At 56.4% G+C, this 18,338-nt stretch overlaps 1 protein-coding gene and 1 pseudogene across 8 annotated transcripts in view; one reads left to right on the top strand and one right to left on the bottom strand.

The window, feature by feature from the left end:
* The window catches only part of MROH1 (maestro heat like repeat family member 1), a 48,003-nt gene that overhangs the window by 28,590 nt on the left and 1,075 nt on the right, over positions 1–18,338 (bottom strand). For 3 of the 8 annotated variants that reach the window (XM_037048793.1, XM_037048795.1, XM_037048794.1), the window contains exons 2-11: positions 9,758–9,836; positions 9,505–9,650; positions 8,279–8,410; positions 7,610–7,772; positions 7,293–7,391; positions 6,743–6,894; positions 6,152–6,292; positions 5,880–5,972; positions 3,669–3,747; positions 3,379–3,492 (exon numbers count right to left, since the gene is read on the bottom strand). In XM_037048793.1, the coding sequence (XP_036904688.1) occupies positions 3,379–3,492; positions 3,669–3,747; positions 5,880–5,972; positions 6,152–6,292; positions 6,743–6,894; positions 7,293–7,391; positions 7,610–7,772; positions 8,279–8,410; positions 9,505–9,650; positions 9,758–9,779 (1,141 nt within the window). In that variant the 5' untranslated portion in view covers positions 9,780–9,836. Of the gene's footprint in view, positions 1–3,378; positions 3,493–3,668; positions 3,748–5,879; positions 5,973–6,151; positions 6,293–6,742; positions 6,895–7,292; positions 7,392–7,609; positions 7,773–8,278; positions 8,411–9,504; positions 9,651–9,757; positions 9,837–10,764; positions 10,870–11,052; positions 11,139–17,566; positions 17,706–18,338 lie in introns of those variants that run through there. The other 5 variants (XM_037048789.1, XM_037048792.1, XM_037048787.1 and 2 more) reach the window with 3 other exon arrangements.
* Positions 1,314–1,462, top strand: LOC118989032 (uncharacterized; annotated as a pseudogene).

The following is an 18,338-nucleotide window of genomic DNA, read 5'->3' as shown; positions in this document are numbered from 1 at the left end:
GAAACGTGCACCCGTCTGTGCCACGCAGCGCTGCTCACAGCAGCCAAGGTGGGGAGGCAGGCCAGGTACCCGCCCCCAGGCGTGTGGGGCAATGAGGCGGTGGCACACACGTGATAGAACACCACCTGGCCGTGGTGAAGAGTGAGATCATGCCGTTTGTGACAACATGGATGGACCCAGAGGGCATTACTCTGGGTGAGATAAGTCAGAGACAGACAGACAGACACCATGTGGTTTCAGTCATGGTGGAATCTGAAGAACAAACAAACAGAACAAAACAGACAGACCCATAGATGCAGAGAACAAGTTGATGGATGCCGGAGGAGAGGGCAGAGCCCAGAAGGGGTTAAAACAAAAGCAAAATTTAAAAAGGGGGTTAAAATAAAAACAAAAACAAAAAACCCCCAAAACCTCCAAGTCATTTTATGAAAAGTAAAAGAAAAGCAATTAATATCAGCTTTCTTCATAATTGCCAAAAATTTAAAACAACCTCAACTTCCATTACCAGGATAGCAAACTTTAAAATTTTTTTCATTTATTTCTTTTTAGACAGAGGGGAGGAGAGGGAAAAAGAGAGGGAGAGAAGTATCAGTGTGTGGTTGCCTCTCATGCTCTCCCTGCTAGGGACCTGGCTGGCAACCCAGGCCTGTGCGCTGACTGGGAATCGAACCGGCGACCTTTAGGATTGCAGGCTGGCACTCAGTCTACTGTCCCAGAGCAGCCAGGGCCAGGATGGGAACTTTTATTCACAAACTATACTGGAATGCAGCTCACAACAGCAAAGGAGGAACAGCACACACGCAACATGTATGAGTCTCAAAGATGGCCTCTCGGGCGAAGAGACAGCGGTGAGAGACTGCCTCTCTCGGCGAGCTCATTCCCACACAGGCAGAGCCACCTCGCTGTGACAGAAGTCACAGCAGCAGTCACCGCTGAGGGCGGGGGCTGCCTTCTGGGAACGAGCTCAAGGACACCTCTAGGGTCGCCGGAGACGTTTCGCGCTTTGATTTGCGTAACAGTCACATAAGCGACCAACGTGCAAATGTCACCCAGTCACACTTCAGAGTTCTGCATGTCACAGGATGTAGCTTATTCTCAAAATCATAAAATGAAATTCTAAAGGAAAAGAAAAACCATGACTGGAGGCCAAAATCTCTAAAGGATTTGACTTTAAGAATACAGAAAAAGGGCAGAGATGACACAAGACACGTAAGGGCGTTCCGAACAAGAATTCTGAAATAGTGGAACACTGAGATACTAGACGTATTTTTAAATTCCTGAGATAAAGTGAGATTTAAAACAACATATTGCACGCGCTGCCTTTGAGCCCCCGCTGCGCCTGCGTGAGGTGCCCGGTAGGGCTGCAGCGCCAGAGCAGGAGCCTGCGCGAACGAACGGGGTGGGTGGGGGGGCGCGGCGTCTGCTCCTGGGCTGGCAGCCTTTTTAACCGCGAGCGACATGGCGGCACCGCACTGCGGGGGGGCGGGGGGAATAAAACGACATATTGCAAGGGCAGTATGTGTCCCCAGGGGAAACTGTCACCCCAGAACAGCCAACCACACTTCTGGATCTAGAATAACAAAATGCAACCCCCGCATCCACTTGGAAAAGACCAAGGCACTTCCAGGGGAGTCGGGTGCCCTCAGATTCCCCGGCGACCTTGAGTGGCGCCAGAACACTGCACAGGAGTGAGCGCCTTCCCCGCACGTCCTGCGGGGCCGGCTGGCCCCAGCTTTTGATCCCACTACACTGTCTTAATTCAAAGCTCGAGGATTTCTAAACAGCCAGTGGTGCGTCTTACAGTCTCACAAGTTACGTGTCGACTGTATCGCAACGAGATGGAAGAAAAAAGAATAAAATCTGCTCATCATCAAAGAAAAAATGTTACAGGCTCCTGTAACATCGTTGACAGACCAACAAGGTGCTGCAGAACCTTCAGTCTAAGTCATGAGTGATGCGGTTCCTAACTGTACAGAAACTGCAACGAGACAGCACTACACACCCGCCTCAACAGCCGAAAGGGAAGACTGACCCCCATGGGGTGGCCGCGCTGCCTGGGTCTGGGGGCCGAGGGAGCCGTGTGAGATGGGGAGGTGTGAGCTGGGGAGGTGACCCAAGACCACGGCTGCATGCACCCCCACAGCGCACAGGAAGGTCCGAGGGCACTGGGTCCTCGCCCACGGAGCAAAATGAAAGCATCAGATGTGCAAACCCCACAGACAAGGGATGCAGGGAAAGAAGGCAGGTGCAGCAGAGTCGGAGGTCAGGCCATGCCTGGTCCTCCCAGGGCAGCACAAGGCTCGCTCTGTGACAGGTCGCTGCACTGCACGGTGACCATGATGCAGGTTTCTGTGCGTGTCATGTGACAGAGCTGTGTGTGCGGGCACCAGTGCCCTGCGGTGCGCTAGGCTGTGACAAGGCAGGCCTCTGGTTATGAAAAACTCTGTCTTTGCAGGTATAGACAAACACGTGTGTGCCCACAGGGAAAACGCAACAGGTGAGCACTCGCCGACTTCTGAAAACACCAGCGCAAAGGCAGAATGAACAAGGCCAGGCCTGCATGCCAGGCTTCAAAGCACAGAGCTTCTGAGCAGAAGGAAGCGTCTCTCCCTGAAGTAAGCAGACATGAATGCGGACAGGAGGGCACCTCCACCTCAACTTGCTGCCCGAGGGCCCCAGTGTCCCCGTACCTCCCTCAGCCCTGGTTTTCTCCTCAGCACAGGAAGTGGGGGAGCTTTATTCGGCAGCCGGTGAGCTGCAGGCTGCAGTCTATTCAGGCCGACACTGTCCCCTGCACCTGCCTCTTCCCAAACTGCCCCACATCCACGGTGCTGTTAGCAACCTGGTGCGGACCCCTGAACCTCTTGGGGCTGAGTCAGCACACTCGTTCCCTAGAGGGCCAAAGAGCCAGCCCTGCGGGCTGCAGGGCCATGTCAGCTCTCCATCACTTGGCCGCTCGCCTTCGCAGCGGTCAGCCCTGCCCAGCCCACGGGGTGCGGGGTGCAGGCCTCCGGTGGCCCCTGCAAAGAGGGGGAGGAGACTCACCGGAAACACATGCTTGCGGTGCAACGGGCTCTGCTCAGCGCTGAGCAGATCAGCAGGAAAGCAGGAAACAAACCGTCCAACGTGAGGGGGCCGTTGGACACAGGCAGACTAGGGGACGTTCTGCCACATGACTGGTCCCCACGCTTCCGAAAAGCCCTGTCTAGGGGACCTGCTATTTGTGCGCCCGTCTGTGGGCACCTGGCCAGGGCCGGGCAGGGTCAGAGGTACAGCGTCCGGCATCTGCAGCCTGTGTCTGAGGCAACCTCTTCACGAAGAACTCAGCGCAGGGCCCCTTCACCCTGCCGTGGCTCAAGCACCGCTCCGCACACTCACCGGCCGAATTGATGATGTGCCTCAGGACCTGCAGGCTGCCCACACGGGTCCTCTCGTTGCTAGTGTCCAGCTTGGGCAGCAGGAAGGCCAGCAGGCGTTCAGGCGAGAAGCACGCTGCAGGGGGGCACACAGTCAGCAAGGGTCTGCCCCTGTCCGCGCCACTGGCACCTCCACACCCGGCCAGCAGGGGGCACACTCGGGGCCAAGGCCCACGGAACCACAGGCAGGCCCAGGCAAGAGGTGGACCCTTCCTGAAGCTGCCACCAGGCCCCGGGCCAGGCCCCACTCACCCAGCACAGTGAAGCAGCGCAGCACCTCCTTCCGGTTGCTTGTCACTATGGGGCTGGATGACTCCACCGGCACGCAGATCTGCACCAGGGGACAGAGGGTGACAGGGATGGCGCTGCTGCCCTGGGTCCCAGATGGGTGAGAGGGCAGGCCACGTACTCCTGACAAGTGCCAGGCATGGGCACTGCCAAGGCCTCTGGGCTTCCACCCGAGCCGGCCAGCTGCAGCCAGCGCAGGTGGTTGGTAGGCCTCACCTCCTGAAGCAAGAGTCACCCTGTGACTGGACAGGCTGCGGGCAGGGTGGGGCGGGCCGGAGTCTGCCGGGTGCAGCAGAGGTAACCCACAGGCCCGGCCCAGCCCACGCTCAGCCAGTTTCCAGGGCTGGGGCTAGCCCAGGGCTCTGCTCCAGGTTCCCACTGTAGAGACCAACTTGGTCACCAAAGACGCCTCTCCTGCCTGCTCTCTGGTTGGTCACTCACTCTGGGGGAGCAGGGCCATGTCCTGAGGACCCTCCAGCAGCCCTACGGAGAGCCACACAGCCAGGAACCACGACCTCCGCCTATGGTGGTGTGAGGGAGCCAGTGTGGAGGCACAGCCTCCAGCCTGCAGTGACTGTGACCACACGGGACCTGGCCAGAGCCGCCAGAGAGCAACTCCTGGGCGCCTGGCCACCGTGACTGCAGGACCGTTTCTGCGGGAGGCACTCAGTGTTGCGGTCACTGGTCACAGCAGCAGCTAATGTAAACAGGCAGCCATGTAGAAGAAAGGCAAACCCGATTCTCGCGCACTTCTCCCTGAAGTAAACTCAGGGCGGATGCAATAACACACGTGGAGGGCGTCCTGGCTGGCTGGCTCAGTGGATTGAGTGCTGGCCTGTGAACCACAGGGTCACCAGTTCGATTCCCAGTTGGGGCATGTGCCTGGGTTGCGGGCCAGGTCCCCATTAGGGGGCACACGAGAGGCAACCACACATTGATGTTTCTCCCTCTTTCTCCTTCCCTTCCCCTCTGTCTAAAAATAAGGAAATACAATCTTAAAAAACACACAAGTACAGGGAACCAGGAGAATGTGACCAGCAAGTACAGGGACAAAGGGCTTTCTCGGCATAAGGGAACACGAGCCGTAACATCAAAGACAGAGGGTGGCGTGGAAATTCCATCATGTGGCAAAAAGTGTCACAAACAGAGCCCCAAATAAAGGACTTGTTTTGCCCTTTCCGTGGTCAATGCTGGTGGAGAGGAACGCTGCCGACCTGCACGGTGGGCTCTGATATGCGTGGGGCACATGCGTGATTTCTGGGTGAGTGCCATCGGCCACACCGCAGGAATTACTGGGTGCTCACAAGTGACAGGTGCTGCTCTGGGTGCTGGGACAAAGCCGTGCACAAAACAGCCGGAACCTGGCCTTGCACAGTGGTCTCTCCAACAGGAGGGGCAGCCAGCAGTCCCTCACACCGTGGAGCCCCGAACACCACCGAGTCGGGTGCCGACCCCCGAGCAGTCAGAAACCCACATATAACTCTGACTCCCCCAAAACTTACTGGTAGCAGCCCAGCGTGACCGAGAGCCTCACCGGCACCATCAACAGCCGATGAACACACGCTTTGTGAGTTATGTGTGTTGTACGCCGTGTCCTTACAACGTGGAGAGCTACAGAAAAAGCTGCAGCGTTCACTGAAAAGCACCCGCGTGCACGTGGGCCCCGGAGGTTCACGCTGTGCTGTTCAGGGTCAGCAGCACACTGGAAGGGGGCCAGTGCCAAGGGGAAACAAACGGGGACCAGAACTAGGAGGCAGCGATGACGGACAGGCCACCCCCTGCCCCCAAGCCTCACATGTCCCATTCCTGTCCCCCTCCTTCTGGAAGTGGCCCTGAGCCCGTTCGCAGGAACGGGGCTCTTCCTGTTCTTAACCCTAACGGGGCCGCGTCTGCCTCCTACTCATTAGGGCAACTGCTGAGGGTGAATAAACTTGACCGAGTCAGAGAAATTCCTCTCCAACCCTAGCTGCCCAGAGTTTTCTGGATGAGTGGGCACTGAGCTTTGTCGAAAGCTTTCTCTGCATCCACTGAAATCAGAGGACACTTCCCCAAATCCATTTCTGTGTGGCACAGCAGTCCCTGCACCGGGCTCCCATGGCCTCCATACTATTTATCTGACCAGAATGCCCCCGTGGCCCCCAGAGTGTGCGCTCCCTCGCCCTTCCCCCAGCCTACCTGAGCGTGCAGAGTGGCCAGGAGGGCATCAAGCTGGACCTCCAGCGTGCGGCTGCCCACACCCACTGCGGCCTCGAGGATCTGGCCCAGGCTCTGCTGGGCAGAGGGGACAAGAGGGGTCAGGAAAGGGGATGTGGGACGAGGCGGTGGAGCAGGGCCCAAGCTGCTGCCCAGTACAGGGCCCCCCCACCAGAGTCTGTGCGGCTCTCAGGGCCGCCCCTGCTCCTATGGGAGGCGGGTGCCCCAGACCAGACCCAGGCTGAGCCCTGCACCTTGGACACCAGCGAGGTCTCGGCATGCTTCTTGTAGAGGGCGAGGACTCCGGGCAGGAGCTTGGGGAGCTGCTCCTCCAGCTTCTCACCGGGCAGCAAAGGGCTCATGGGCCCCAGGGCCTCCACCACAGCAAGCCGGAGCTGAGGGGACAGCAATGCAAACCGCACTGTGCAGCCATGCGTGCAGCCCACAGGGGACAGAGTGGCCAAGAGCTTGTTCACCAAGAACCAAGGTTGATGGGAGGAAACTGGGTGCCCCGAGATGGGGTTCTCAGGGGCCAGGGGCCAGATGGGGTTCTCGCGCTGTCACCAGGCCTCTGCCCCCCACCCCGGCGGGTGAGATGGGAGTGATGTGCACAGTGACCGGGGCTCAGAAACCAGCATACTCTGTGGGGACCTGCAGGGCAGACTGCACGGGGCATGTCCGCTCCCTGATGAGAACCCTGCTTCCTGGCCCCAGGGACCTGGGATGGGGCGTGTGCAGGCAGACGGCTCCATCCTCTCCCTACAGAACAGAGGCCAAGGTGGTGGGAGAGCACCTGGGGGAGCAGTACCGGGGTGGAAGAGGGCGGCCAGCAAGCTGGGGCACACCTTGGCTTCACGGCTCTGAAGCCACTGATAAAAGAGGGTGTCGTAGGCACTGCTGATGTCAGAGGCAAAGGCATCCTTCCTGACCGTGGGGTCCGGTGCTTGGTCCAGGTTGGCCAGGTACTCGAGGGTGCTCTCGCTGAAGCGCTGCAGGGCTGCAGCGACCAGTCGTCAGGGGCAAGCGGCTGCGGGCTTCACACCTGACTTGTGTGCTGCCCCTTCCAAACCCGAGACCACCCCAGTGCACCAGCCCAGTGCACACCCTGGGATTCCAGGGGGTGAGCACTGTCCCCCCAAGTCCATGCCCTTCCCAGACCTCAGGAGGGGCCTTTCTTGGAAAGAGGGTCTTTGAGGATGTAATTAGCTAAAATAGTCCCTAGAGTCGAGTGGGCCCTAATGCAACAAGACTGTGTCCCCACGAGATGGGACACAGACACAGGGAGAAGTCACCGACCCTCTTACAGTCCCCCCCCTCCTCCTGAGGCCTGAAGGGCCCACGACCCCCACAAGCCCCTGCCCTTGGGAGCCCTGCCTTCCCGGGAGCCCAACTCACCACAGCAGAACACCCCCCTCATGGAGTCGTGCTTGGCCAGGCCCAGCATGGGCAGCATGGTGCTCAGGACGGTCGTCAGGAAGGGCACCATGCCGAACACTGCAACGGGTGCGCAACAGGGACCCTGCACCGCCTCCCATCTCCCCCACGTCCCGTGCCCACTGCACCCTGCGGGGCCCACACTCCTCCTGCTCAGCCTTGGTGGGTGTGGGGCAGGGGACAGCGAGGCTGCTGAGCACAAGGAACCGAGGGGCCAAAGGGGCTCAGAGGAGATCACGGCACAGGTGGAAGGGGGTCAAGGCCAAGCTGCCACCCACCATTGGAGACTGACAGGTTGGCCAGTGTCTGCACCACAAAGCAGTGTGGCAGGATCCCAGGCTGGAACTTGCTGAGCAGCTCCTCCATCACCATGCCAACAAAGCGTTTCCCCACCGCCACGAGCACACTGCTGGCAGCCTGCTGCCAGTCACAGACCAAGTCCTGCTCCCCGAGAGAAAGTGCACCCTGATGGCCCGGCCGGGGAGAGGCCTCAGCCCGCACCCTGCCGCCCCTGGAATGCGAGGACGACACGCCCTGCCCTCAGTGCCCAGCTTTCAGGCTCCCAGTGAGCACTGTCAGCAGCCTCAGGCCTGGCCGCCCCCCAAAAGGTGCCACGGCATCCACTCCACCTGTGGGTGAAGAAGCACAGCGTGGGAGAAAAAGCCCACACCAAGCCTGGCTCTGACCCCCAGACACGGGGCTGTGGGCATTGGCACCCCTACATTCACCTGAGGAGCTCAGGCACTTTCTCTCTGCTCCACTTTCCACCTCTGAAATGACAGGGTGGCTCTCCCCATCCAGAAAGGTGCAGGACCCGGGGCCTACCCCAAGGCAGCCAGACCCAAACCACATCCCAACTCGGGCTGGGGGTAGAAAGGCCTGGGGGTGAAGCTGAGCCACGCTGAGTCCCACGGGCCAGGGAGCGGCGTGGCCGCCACCTCACATACCTTCGTCTTCGTCATCTCGTTGGAGGCTAGGATGACGGCGGCCCGGGCCACGTCCTTGTCCAGCTCGCTGATGTGATTACTCACGACCGTCTCCATGGCCCTCAGGATCATTGTCCGGTACGGATGCGCCAGCTGAGGAGAGGGACCGCTGAGGAAGGCCGGCAGGGAGCTGCACGCCAGACACCCTGCCCCAGCCCGGCGTGTCCTGTGCGGGGTCACTCACGATGACACCACCCCTGCCGGTCCCACATGGGAGCTTCCTCGCCGGCCCCTGGGACTGCTCAAAGCCTTGCATACACACGGGTCACAGACCTTCGAGGGCAGCCTGTGCAGCCTGACAGTGTGAGAATGGCAGGCACGGCCTCTGCCGTCCCTGTGTGGCCTGTCCTGAGTGGCGCGGTGAAACCCCCGACCTGCTCAGGATGTGAGTCCTCCCTCTGTCCAGCGTCACCACAATATACATGCTCCCTGCCCGGGAGCCACCAAGCAGCCCCCGGTCACTAGGTCGACTGTCAAGGTATTGCACTGCTGTGTTCAGGTCACCTTCATTTTACTTAGCATCGGCCCCAAAGCACAAGAGCAGTGATGCTGACATTTCAGGCTGCCACGGAGAAGCTGTATGTGCTCCCATTAGGGGAGAAGGTGGGTGTACAGAGGGAAAAACACCTTGTGTGCAGGGTTCAGTACCATCTAGAGTTCAGGCACCCACTGGGGGTGCACCCACTGGGGGAAGGCACCCACTGTGGATAAGGGGACCGCTGCACAGCCAACAGAAAGCCCCTAGAGCCTGACACGCTGCTGACAAACTAGCAAAGTCCACAGGAAGGCCACCGAGCGCCTCCTCCCGCAGACCCTCTCTGGAGGGCGTGCCCACCTCCCACCCGTTACTGTAGTTGACAAGAAAGGGCGGCTTTCTCTCCCTAAGTCGGGGCAGTGCCGACCCACCTCCAGCCCGTGGGTGAAAGGCGATGGCAGCGCTGGGCCTCAGTGTCGCCGTGGCGCTGCAGCGCTGCACACCCAGTCCCCGGGAAGTTCCCACCCACAGCCACAGACAGGGCAAGTCATCTGTCCTAGAAACGCCCCCCCGCCCCCCCCGCCCCCCCCCCCGATGCTGCAGGTGCGGTGCTCTGCCCAGTGCCTGATGCGCCCAGCCTCACCCTACGGACCCTGCTGACCCCGCCCCGACACCCGCGGGCTCCGCCGCCGGGCGGACCCAGGTCCCGCACCTTTTCGTGCTGCCGCAGGTGCTCCTCACAGGCGCTGAGTGTCCCCTCCGGCTGCGACTCTCCGAGGGCGCACAGGGCGCTGCACACCTGCTCCTGCACCAGCGGGTCCTTGTCGGTGACAGCGTCCAGCAGGATGGTGGACAGCCCTGCAGCGACAAAGCCCATACACGCGCTTGGGCAGGTCTGAGGACTCAGCCCCAGCTGGGCGCAGGGCACTTCCAGGGCCCGCCCCCCCAACCCCCAACACACGCACTCTTCACGTAGGACGCGCTCATCCTGGCGGTCGCGGGATCCTCTCGCCCAGTGTGGACATGGACAGTGCCTTCTCCAGCCTGGAGTGACCAAAGCAGACACTGAATTCCTGAGCTTCCTCGCGTTAGGGCAGTCACTACGTCTGTGAGAAGCACGTGATAGAAAGCAATCGTTCGGGGGGACGGTCTCTGCCACACTTGGGGTGTGGAGGGGAGGAAAGACGGGGTCCCCTCCACAGGTCCCAGCTCTCTCCACCTGGCACCCATGGGCCTGTTCCTGGGCAGGCGTGGCCACAGCCTCCACCCTCAGCCCCTGCCTTGGCTCTGAAGAAGAGGCCTGGGGCCCGGGGACTGCGCCCAGAACAGAGCCCTAATCCCTGAGCCCCGCACGGCCTGGGTTACCCAGGCTGAGGATTCCAGCGCAGCCCAGCCCAGAGGAGCCTCTGGGAGCTGAGCAAGGCTGGAGCGGCAGCACAGGGACTGGTGGGTGGGCTGGCACAGAAAGCCATGGGTCCAAACAGCCCATGGGACTGCAGACTGGCAGTTTTCAGACATCAGGTGCCTCGGAGCGCCACTTTCAACCATGCACGGGCCTCTTAACTCCACTGCGCGGTCACGCCCTCCTGCCAACCTCACGCTCCCCGAGGAGCTGTGAGGTCAGGGGGCCCAGGCCCTCACTGTGGCCACCACCTGCTTCCTCACGCTCACGTCCTTGATAATCAGGGGGCCCACTGTCCCTTCATTGCCTCCACGGAAGGACCAAGGCAGTAAAGGAGAGACGCCACTGTCTGCCCGAGCAGGTGGCTATGAATACACGCAGGAAGAGGCAAAGGGAAAACCCACGGGACGGTAGGGAATCACAAATAAGTGAGCACCAGCTCAGGGCAGCAGACAGGTCCCACGCACTCGCCCGTCACCAAGGCCTCAGTGAAAGGACAGGAGAGAGGCGTGTTTCAAGAGAATAAACCCACAAGAGCACAAGAAAACAAGAAAGATAAAATTGGCAGACCAGAAACTTCTAGGAATCCCAGGCAGACAGAAAGCAGATGGAAAAGACTCTGGTTTGAAGAGGGTGGCATCTGCGGGGTGTTTCCGCTTCCTTCCTGAAAAGCATCTAAAAGTAACACAGAAAACAAGAAGTAAAAACATACTCTGTCGGGGCGGAGCAAGGAGAAGGCAGCAGCCCGAGCACCGCGGATGTCGGGCGGGCATGAGGCTCCAGACAGAGCCTGCAGAGCACGCTGTTCTCAAAGGTGAGCACCCGGTCACATGGAAACCAAACCCCGAGCCCCCGCACCTGGTCTGAGTCCAGGAGGTGGGCACCTGTCCCCGGGCAGAGGCTCCGCCCTGGGGACAGCCACAGCAGCCCCCTGTCTCCAGTGTCTGCAACGAAACAGGTGCTAAACCAGCGCCAACTCCACCCAGCTGGGAAGGCTGACAGGAGCGCACACGGCTCTGCTCCCCCAACTCAAACAGGAGCAAACAGAAATAGGGAAGCATGAGAGAGGTCAGCTCCCCACCCCTCCCCACGGGAGTGAGGGATCAATCTGCCCTCCCAGCCAAACAACTGGAAAACTGGACAGAACGCAAGGACCACAGCCAGCAGGGTGACGGACATCAGGAGCGAAGGACAGGGAACCTGGAGGGCACACTCAGGCCGAGCAGCAAAGCACCTAAGTTGAGGAGACGGACTGAGTCTCGGAAGATGTAGGTCCTGCTGGGCTTTGTAGGTTCGAGGACCAGAGAGAACCCCAACGACCTGCACAGGGTCCCCTGGTCACTCAGCTGTTTCACTGGGCAGTGCTGGGCAGCACGATAATGTTCCCAAAGATGCCCACACCCTTCTCTCCAGAACCCGTGGCTGTGATGTGGCATGGCAAAGGGGATCTAGCAGATGGGATCAGTGCACAGACAGAGGTGGGGGTTCCCTGGATTATGTGGGTGAGACCAGCCTAATTACTCGAGCCCGTAAAAGCAGACAACCTATCCCAGCTGGGGGAGGAGACATTCGAAGCCCAGGAAGGACTCAACCCGCCACAGCTGGCTTTGGAGATGGGGGAAGGGGGTGCTGAGCCAAGGCACAGGGGAGGCCTGTAGAAACTGGAGACACCCCTCAGCTTACAGCCAGCCAGCCAGCAGGGATGTGGGCCCCCCCCCAAACAACAATATTCTGCCAACAGCCCCACAGAGCAGGAAACAGCTCCTCCCCGGAGCCCCCAGACAAGAGCATAGCCTCACGGCCCTAGATCTCAGCCCGATGAGGTCCAGGGCTGATTGCCAACCTCAAGAACTTTAAGATAGCCCCGGCTGGTATAGCTCAGTGGATTGCGCGAGGGCCTTCAAACCACACGATCGCGGTTCGATCCCTGGTCGGGGCACATGCCTGGGTAGAAGGCCGGTTTCCAGCAGGGGCCTCACGAGAGGCAACCACGCATTGATATTTCTCTCCTCCTCTCCTTCCCTTCCCCTCTAAAGATAAATAATTAATTAAAAAAAGAACTTTAAGATAACAAGTGTCTGCTGTTTAGGCTACCACTTTTGTGCTTATTGGTTATAGCAGCCACAGGAAACTAATACAACATCGTGTTTAAGAAGAAACCACCCACCCTGGCTAGTGTGGCTCAGTGGATTGAATGCCGGCCTGCAAACCAGAAGGTCGCGGGCTCATTCCCAGTCAGGACGCAGGCCTGGGCTGTGGGGCAGGTCCCCAGATAGGGGCGCACGAGACACAACCGATAGATGTTTCTCTCCCTCTCTCCCTCCCTTCCCATCTTTCTAAAAGTAAATAAATAAAATTTTCAAAAAGAAGAAGAGGAAGAGGAGGATGAAGAAGGAGGAGGAGAGAACTGACCCAAGGCCGGGGAAAGAGCCACCCAAACGGGTGAGCACAAAAATGTTCCTGGAGCTCCCAGCGGCCAGAGGGGGAAACACCCAAACTCTCAGGGCAGCAGGAAGGCAGTGCAAATGGGATTTGCCTCGGTCAGGAAGTAAAATGAGCCCTACACTAAGCGCCATTCTGGTCTCAGCTAACAAAGTGAAAAGCAAGACCTGGAAGGATCAAACTGTTCCCGAGGAACTCAGCCACATCCCACCATCAGCTCAAGAATAGTGAGAGGAACACAGAAATATCCAACAGGGTAAAACAGCAATGTCTGGCAACCGATCAAAAATTACCAGGCATTCAAACAAGCAAAAAGTAAAATAAAATGCAACCCATATGAGGATGAACCAGCTGGTGCAAACTGACCAGAAGTGATGCAGAAGAAAGAATTTACAGACAAGAACATTTAGACGGTTGTTACAACTGCATTTCTCATAGTCAGGAAACCACAGGCGCCCTGTGGATTGCACCCTGAATGGCTGTGTAAATACACACAAATCTAAACTACAGCCCTGGCTACTGTAGCTCAGTGGATTGAGTGCAGGCCTGCAAACCACACGATCGAGGTTCAATTCCCAGTCAGGGCACATGCAGGCTGGTTCCCAGCAGGGGACATATTGGAGGCAACCATACACTGATGTTTCTCTCCTTCTCTCCTTCCCTTTCCCTCTAAAGATAAATAAATAAAATCTTTAAAATAAATAAACTACGGTAAGAGATTCCAACACCTCTCTCTACGTATAAGGAAGAAATGGTACCAACTCCACACAAGTTCTTCCAGGAAAACTGAATGTAAGGGAACACTCGCCGACCGATTCTACGAGCCCGGCACTGCTGTGATAACAAAGCCAGAGAAAAGGTAATGTTGAAACATAACAACTAAAACTGTAAACCAATACCCTTCATGGACACAAAGGCAAAAATTCTCAACAGTGTTTTGTCAAACCACACACGACGACATAAGAAAGGACACTGGGTCGTGCCCGAGTGGGGTCACCCCATGAACACAAGGTCTAGTGGTGTTCAGTGCAGCCAGTGTAACTCACAGAGAGAGACCGAAAGAGGACAACCACATGCAAACAGCCCCCGACTTGCAATGGCTCCAAGTAAGGTTTTCAACCTTACGAGGGTGCAAAAGCATATGTATTCAGCAGAAACGGTCCTTAGAACTTTCCATGGTGATCTTTTCTGGGGCTGGTGACAGGCAGCACAGTCCTCTGGCGTGATGCTGGGCAGCAACGGCGAGCATGGCACAGGGGCCACCATGGGGACCCAAGGACAAACAACCAACACCCTGCAGTGTGGTACTCAGTGCATCGTTCACCTTACAGCATTTCCCTCTTGCAGTGGGTTTATTGGGCGAAATCCCTGCTGGGTAAGTTGAGGAGCACCTGTAATCATCTCAGTAAAGGCAGAAAAGCATTTGTCACAACCCAACGTCCACTCATAATAAAAACGGTCAGCACCTCAGAGAAACCTACAGATCATCTTTAATGGTGAAAGATGACATGCCGCCCCTGTCGACAGGGACCAGTAGCACACTCACCCCTTGTATCAACCGATCCCCATGCTAGAGGGTCATGTCAGTGCAACAAGGCAAGAAAAAAAACATTCAAGTTGAAACAGAAGCACAACTGTTTTTAATCACAGGTGATGCAATCATTTATGTGGAAAACCCGACAGAACCCGCCACTGAGACTAGAGTCAGTAAGCCAGCTAGTGAGACCACAGGATATAAGAATACGAAATAGTTAGGGATGAGCTTGGTAAACAGGATACACGATACGCTACAACTGTCCAACACTGCTGAAACCCACTAAAGGAAACTGAAGTGAACGGGTATACAGAGCAAAGACATCACTTCTTCCAAAGGAATCTACAGGTCGACTACCTTCCCAGTCGAAACCCCAGCAGGCTCTTTGCAGACAATGACACTGATTTTAAAATCCACATGGAAATGCAAAGGACCTAGAGCAGCCAAAACAACTCTGACAAAAAAATCGCAAGACTGACGCTACCTCACTTACAAAGCTGATTGATTTTCAGCAAAGGTGCGGGGGGCCACCAAGGGCCACTCAGTGGAGGGGGCAGACTTTTCAACAGACACTGCCAGACACCTGGACATCCATATGCAAGGAAATGAACTTCAGTCTGTACCTCACACCACATACAAAAAGTCAAAATGACTCATGACCTAAATGTGAAATGTAAAACTAGAAAACTTCTGCCCTGGCTGGTGTGGCTCAGTGGACCGAGCACCAGGCTGTGAACCAAAGGGTGACCTGTTTGTTTCCCTGTCAGGGCACAGGCCTGGGTTGTGGGCCAGGCTCCTAGTTGTGGGGGTGGAAGAGGCAACCAATCAGTGTTTCTCTTCCTCTCTTTCTCCCTCCCCCCCTAAAAATAAGTACATAACATCTTTTTTTTAAAAGATTTTATTTATTTATCTTGTCCCTGGCTGGTGTAACTCAGTGGATTGAGCACGGGCCTGTGAACCAGACAATCACGGTTCGATTCCCAGTCAGGGCACATTCCTGGGTTGCGGGCCAGTTCCCAGCAGGGGATGCACAAGAAGCAACCATACACTGATGTTTCTCTCCCTCTCTCCTTCCCTTCCCCTCTAAAGATAAATGAATAAAATATTAAAAGAAAAAGGAAAAAAATATTTTATTTATTTATCTTTAGAGGGGAAGGGAAGGAGAGAGAGAGAGAGAAATATCAATGTATGGTTGCCTCTCGTGCGTCCCCTGCCAGGAATCGGGAACTGGCCTGCAACCCAGGCATGTGCCCTGACTGGGAATCGAACCACGATTGTGTGGTTCGCAGGCCCGCGCTCAATCCACTGAGCTATACCAGCCAGGGCTAAATAACATCTCTTTTAAACAAAGAAAGAAGGAAAAACACAGCTGAGCAAGGCTGGTTTGTCATGGCCTGTCAGCCCTGCCCCAGGCCAGGCAGTCTGTGCACTAGCGCCAGACACTCGGGGCGTGACAGCACCCTGCTCCCCATGGCCAGACCTGTGAGCATGCCGATGGCAAAACGAGGTGCACACCGCCCAGGGGAAGGGTCTGGGAGACCCTGTGTCCTACGGGAAGGTGCAGATACTGACTGTCCGGCCAGCATGGCCATGTGGGTCCTGGGAACACACTGTGGGCAGCTAGTTAGCGGTGGGGCAGGACTCCACCAGCTCCACTCTGCAGCCAGGTCATGGGGGCAGGTCTTCCCTCCCTGCATCAGACACATGAGTAAGAACCAGTTTCCTCAAGAATTCAAAAAAATGAGGAGGCTTAGGAACCTCCAGGACATCTTTAAACGTTCCAACATCCGGATTATAGGGGTACCAGAAGGGGGAAAGAAACAGCCACGAGTGGAACACTTACTTGAACAAATAATAAAGGAGAACTTCCCCAGTCTGGCAAAGGAAATAGACTTCCAGGAAACCCAGGAAGCTCAGAGAGTCCCAAAGAAGTTGGACCCAAGAAGGAACACACCAAGGCACATCATCATTACATTAGCCAAGATTAAAATGAAGAAGAGAATCCTAGAAGCAGCAAGAGATAAGGGGACAGTCACCTACAAAGGAGTGCCCATCAGACTGTCAGTGGATTTCTCAAAGGAGACCTTACAGGCAAGAAGGGGATGGAAAGAAGTATTCCAAGTCATGAAATCCAAAGACCTACAGCCAAGATTGCTTTATCCAGCAAAGCTTTCATTTAGAATGGAAGGGCAGATAAAGTGCTTCTCAGATAAGGTCAAGTTCAAGGAGTTCATCATCACCAAGCCCTTATTATATGAAATGCTAAAGGGACTTAACATCTAAGAAAAAGAAGATAAAAAATATGAACAGTGAAAGGACAGCAAACTCACAGTTATTAACAACCACACCTAAAACAAAAGCAAACCAAGAGGACAGCTAGATCAGGAGTGGAACCATAGAAATGAAGAACACATGGAGGGTTAGTAACAGGGGAGTGGGAGGAGGAGAAGGGGGGAGAAGGTACAGAAAATAAGTAGCATAGACGGTAGGTAGAAAATAGACGGGGGGAGGGCAGGAATACTATGGGAAATACAGAATCTAAAGAACTTGTGACTCATGGACATGAACGAAAGGGGGGAATGGTGGGGGAGGTGTGTGCAGGGTGGAGGGGAGTGAAGGGGGGGAATGGGACAACTGTAATGGCATAATTAATAAAATATATTTTTAAAAACTTAAATAAATAAATTAAAAAATTAAAAAAAAAGAACCAGTTTTCTCCTCATTTACCTGGACTAGGCCATGCATTGAACTGCATTTCATAAATGCCTGCCAAGCTCCATCCCAGCATGTTACCGCTGCCCAGGACAGGCTAACAGAAGGATGGGGGGATGGGCTAACAGAAGCACAGGGCTAACTGCATGGAGCCTGAGGCCACACCCACCAGAGCCAAGAGTCTGTGTGGAGGGCCAGTCCGTGCAGGGATACTGGGAAGTCAGGGATGAGCTGGGCAGGTCACAGGGATGCCCCACCTACACAGCAGGCCCACCCACCCAACTTGCCGTCTGGCACTGCAGCCAGAGAAGGAAGCCCCTTCGGAGTCATCAGCAAGAGCTTGGGCTGTGGCTTAAGGCTCACAGGACTCTGAGAGCATTGCCACTCAACACAGCCAACCGAGCTGTGTCACTGAGTTCGCAGGCAAACCCCCAAAGCCAGGTGGCCCTCCAGCTCCCTGAAGAAGGTGCATTTTTCATGGCATCCAGCAGCCAGAATCCCCAGAACACTGGCCAGGAGTGCACTCAAGCCACAGGGCGTTCCCAGAGCCCCCACCTGCAGGAGATCCAGTGAGAGCTGGTGAAGGGGCATAGAGATGCGGGGCTGCTGATCACACACAGGCAGCAACCAGACTGCTCACCTGGGCCTCAGAGGACCCTGGGTCTGAAAACTGAGAACAGATACCTGTTTCCAGTCACATGGCTCAGCCATGGCAGGCAAGCACGCACCCCATGGGCTCCACCTCTGACCCACTGGCGTCCTGGAGGAGTGAGAGCAGCAAGATCCCCGTCTGAACGAGCCCTGGCAGCCTAGACAGTGGTGTCAAGGTAACCAAAACAGCCCTGACTGGTGTGGCTCTGTGGATTTGGCATCATCCCACAAACCAAAAGGTCACTGGTTCAATTCCTGGTCAGGGCACATGCCTGGGTTGCCAGCCAGGTCCCCAGTTGGGGGGGTGGGAGAGGCAATGGATTGGTGTTTTTCCCCCTTTCTTCTCTCTCCCTTTCCTGTCTCTAAAAATAAATAAAATCTTTAAAAAAACAAAATGTAACCAAGACAGCTGGACTTGACGGCATTCTACTCGGATACCAAAGCAGACCAAAGCCGCCTGCTAACCTGAGTCAGGACGGCTCCCCAGAACCCCTGGCTGCCGGAGCTGAAACTGTAGGAGACACAGGTCATGATCATACCACCCTGAAGGGTCTGTCCCTTGACAATGATCCCCCACGGTCTTCTGAGGCCCAGTGCCCTCCAGGGCATCTTCATCTGGACCACTCACTGCCACTCAAACCCCTCACTCCGACCTCTTTCTGAGTCACCATGCACTCAGCTATCTGGGCCAGAAATCAGCACCACCCCCTCGGGTTGGTCCTCACCTCCCTCTCACACCTTGCAGGGCACTCTCAGGCTCCTCCTCCTCCACCTCTACCACACCTACGGACATCCCCTTCCAAAG

This window comes from Sturnira hondurensis, unplaced genomic scaffold (genome assembly GCF_014824575.4).
Source record: "Sturnira hondurensis isolate 20B ecotype Veracruz unplaced genomic scaffold, ASM1482457v3 Scaffold0006413, whole genome shotgun sequence".
Lineage (NCBI taxonomy): Eukaryota > Metazoa > Chordata > Mammalia > Chiroptera > Phyllostomidae > Sturnira > Sturnira hondurensis.
This window is presented reverse-complemented; position numbering and strand designations above follow the sequence as displayed.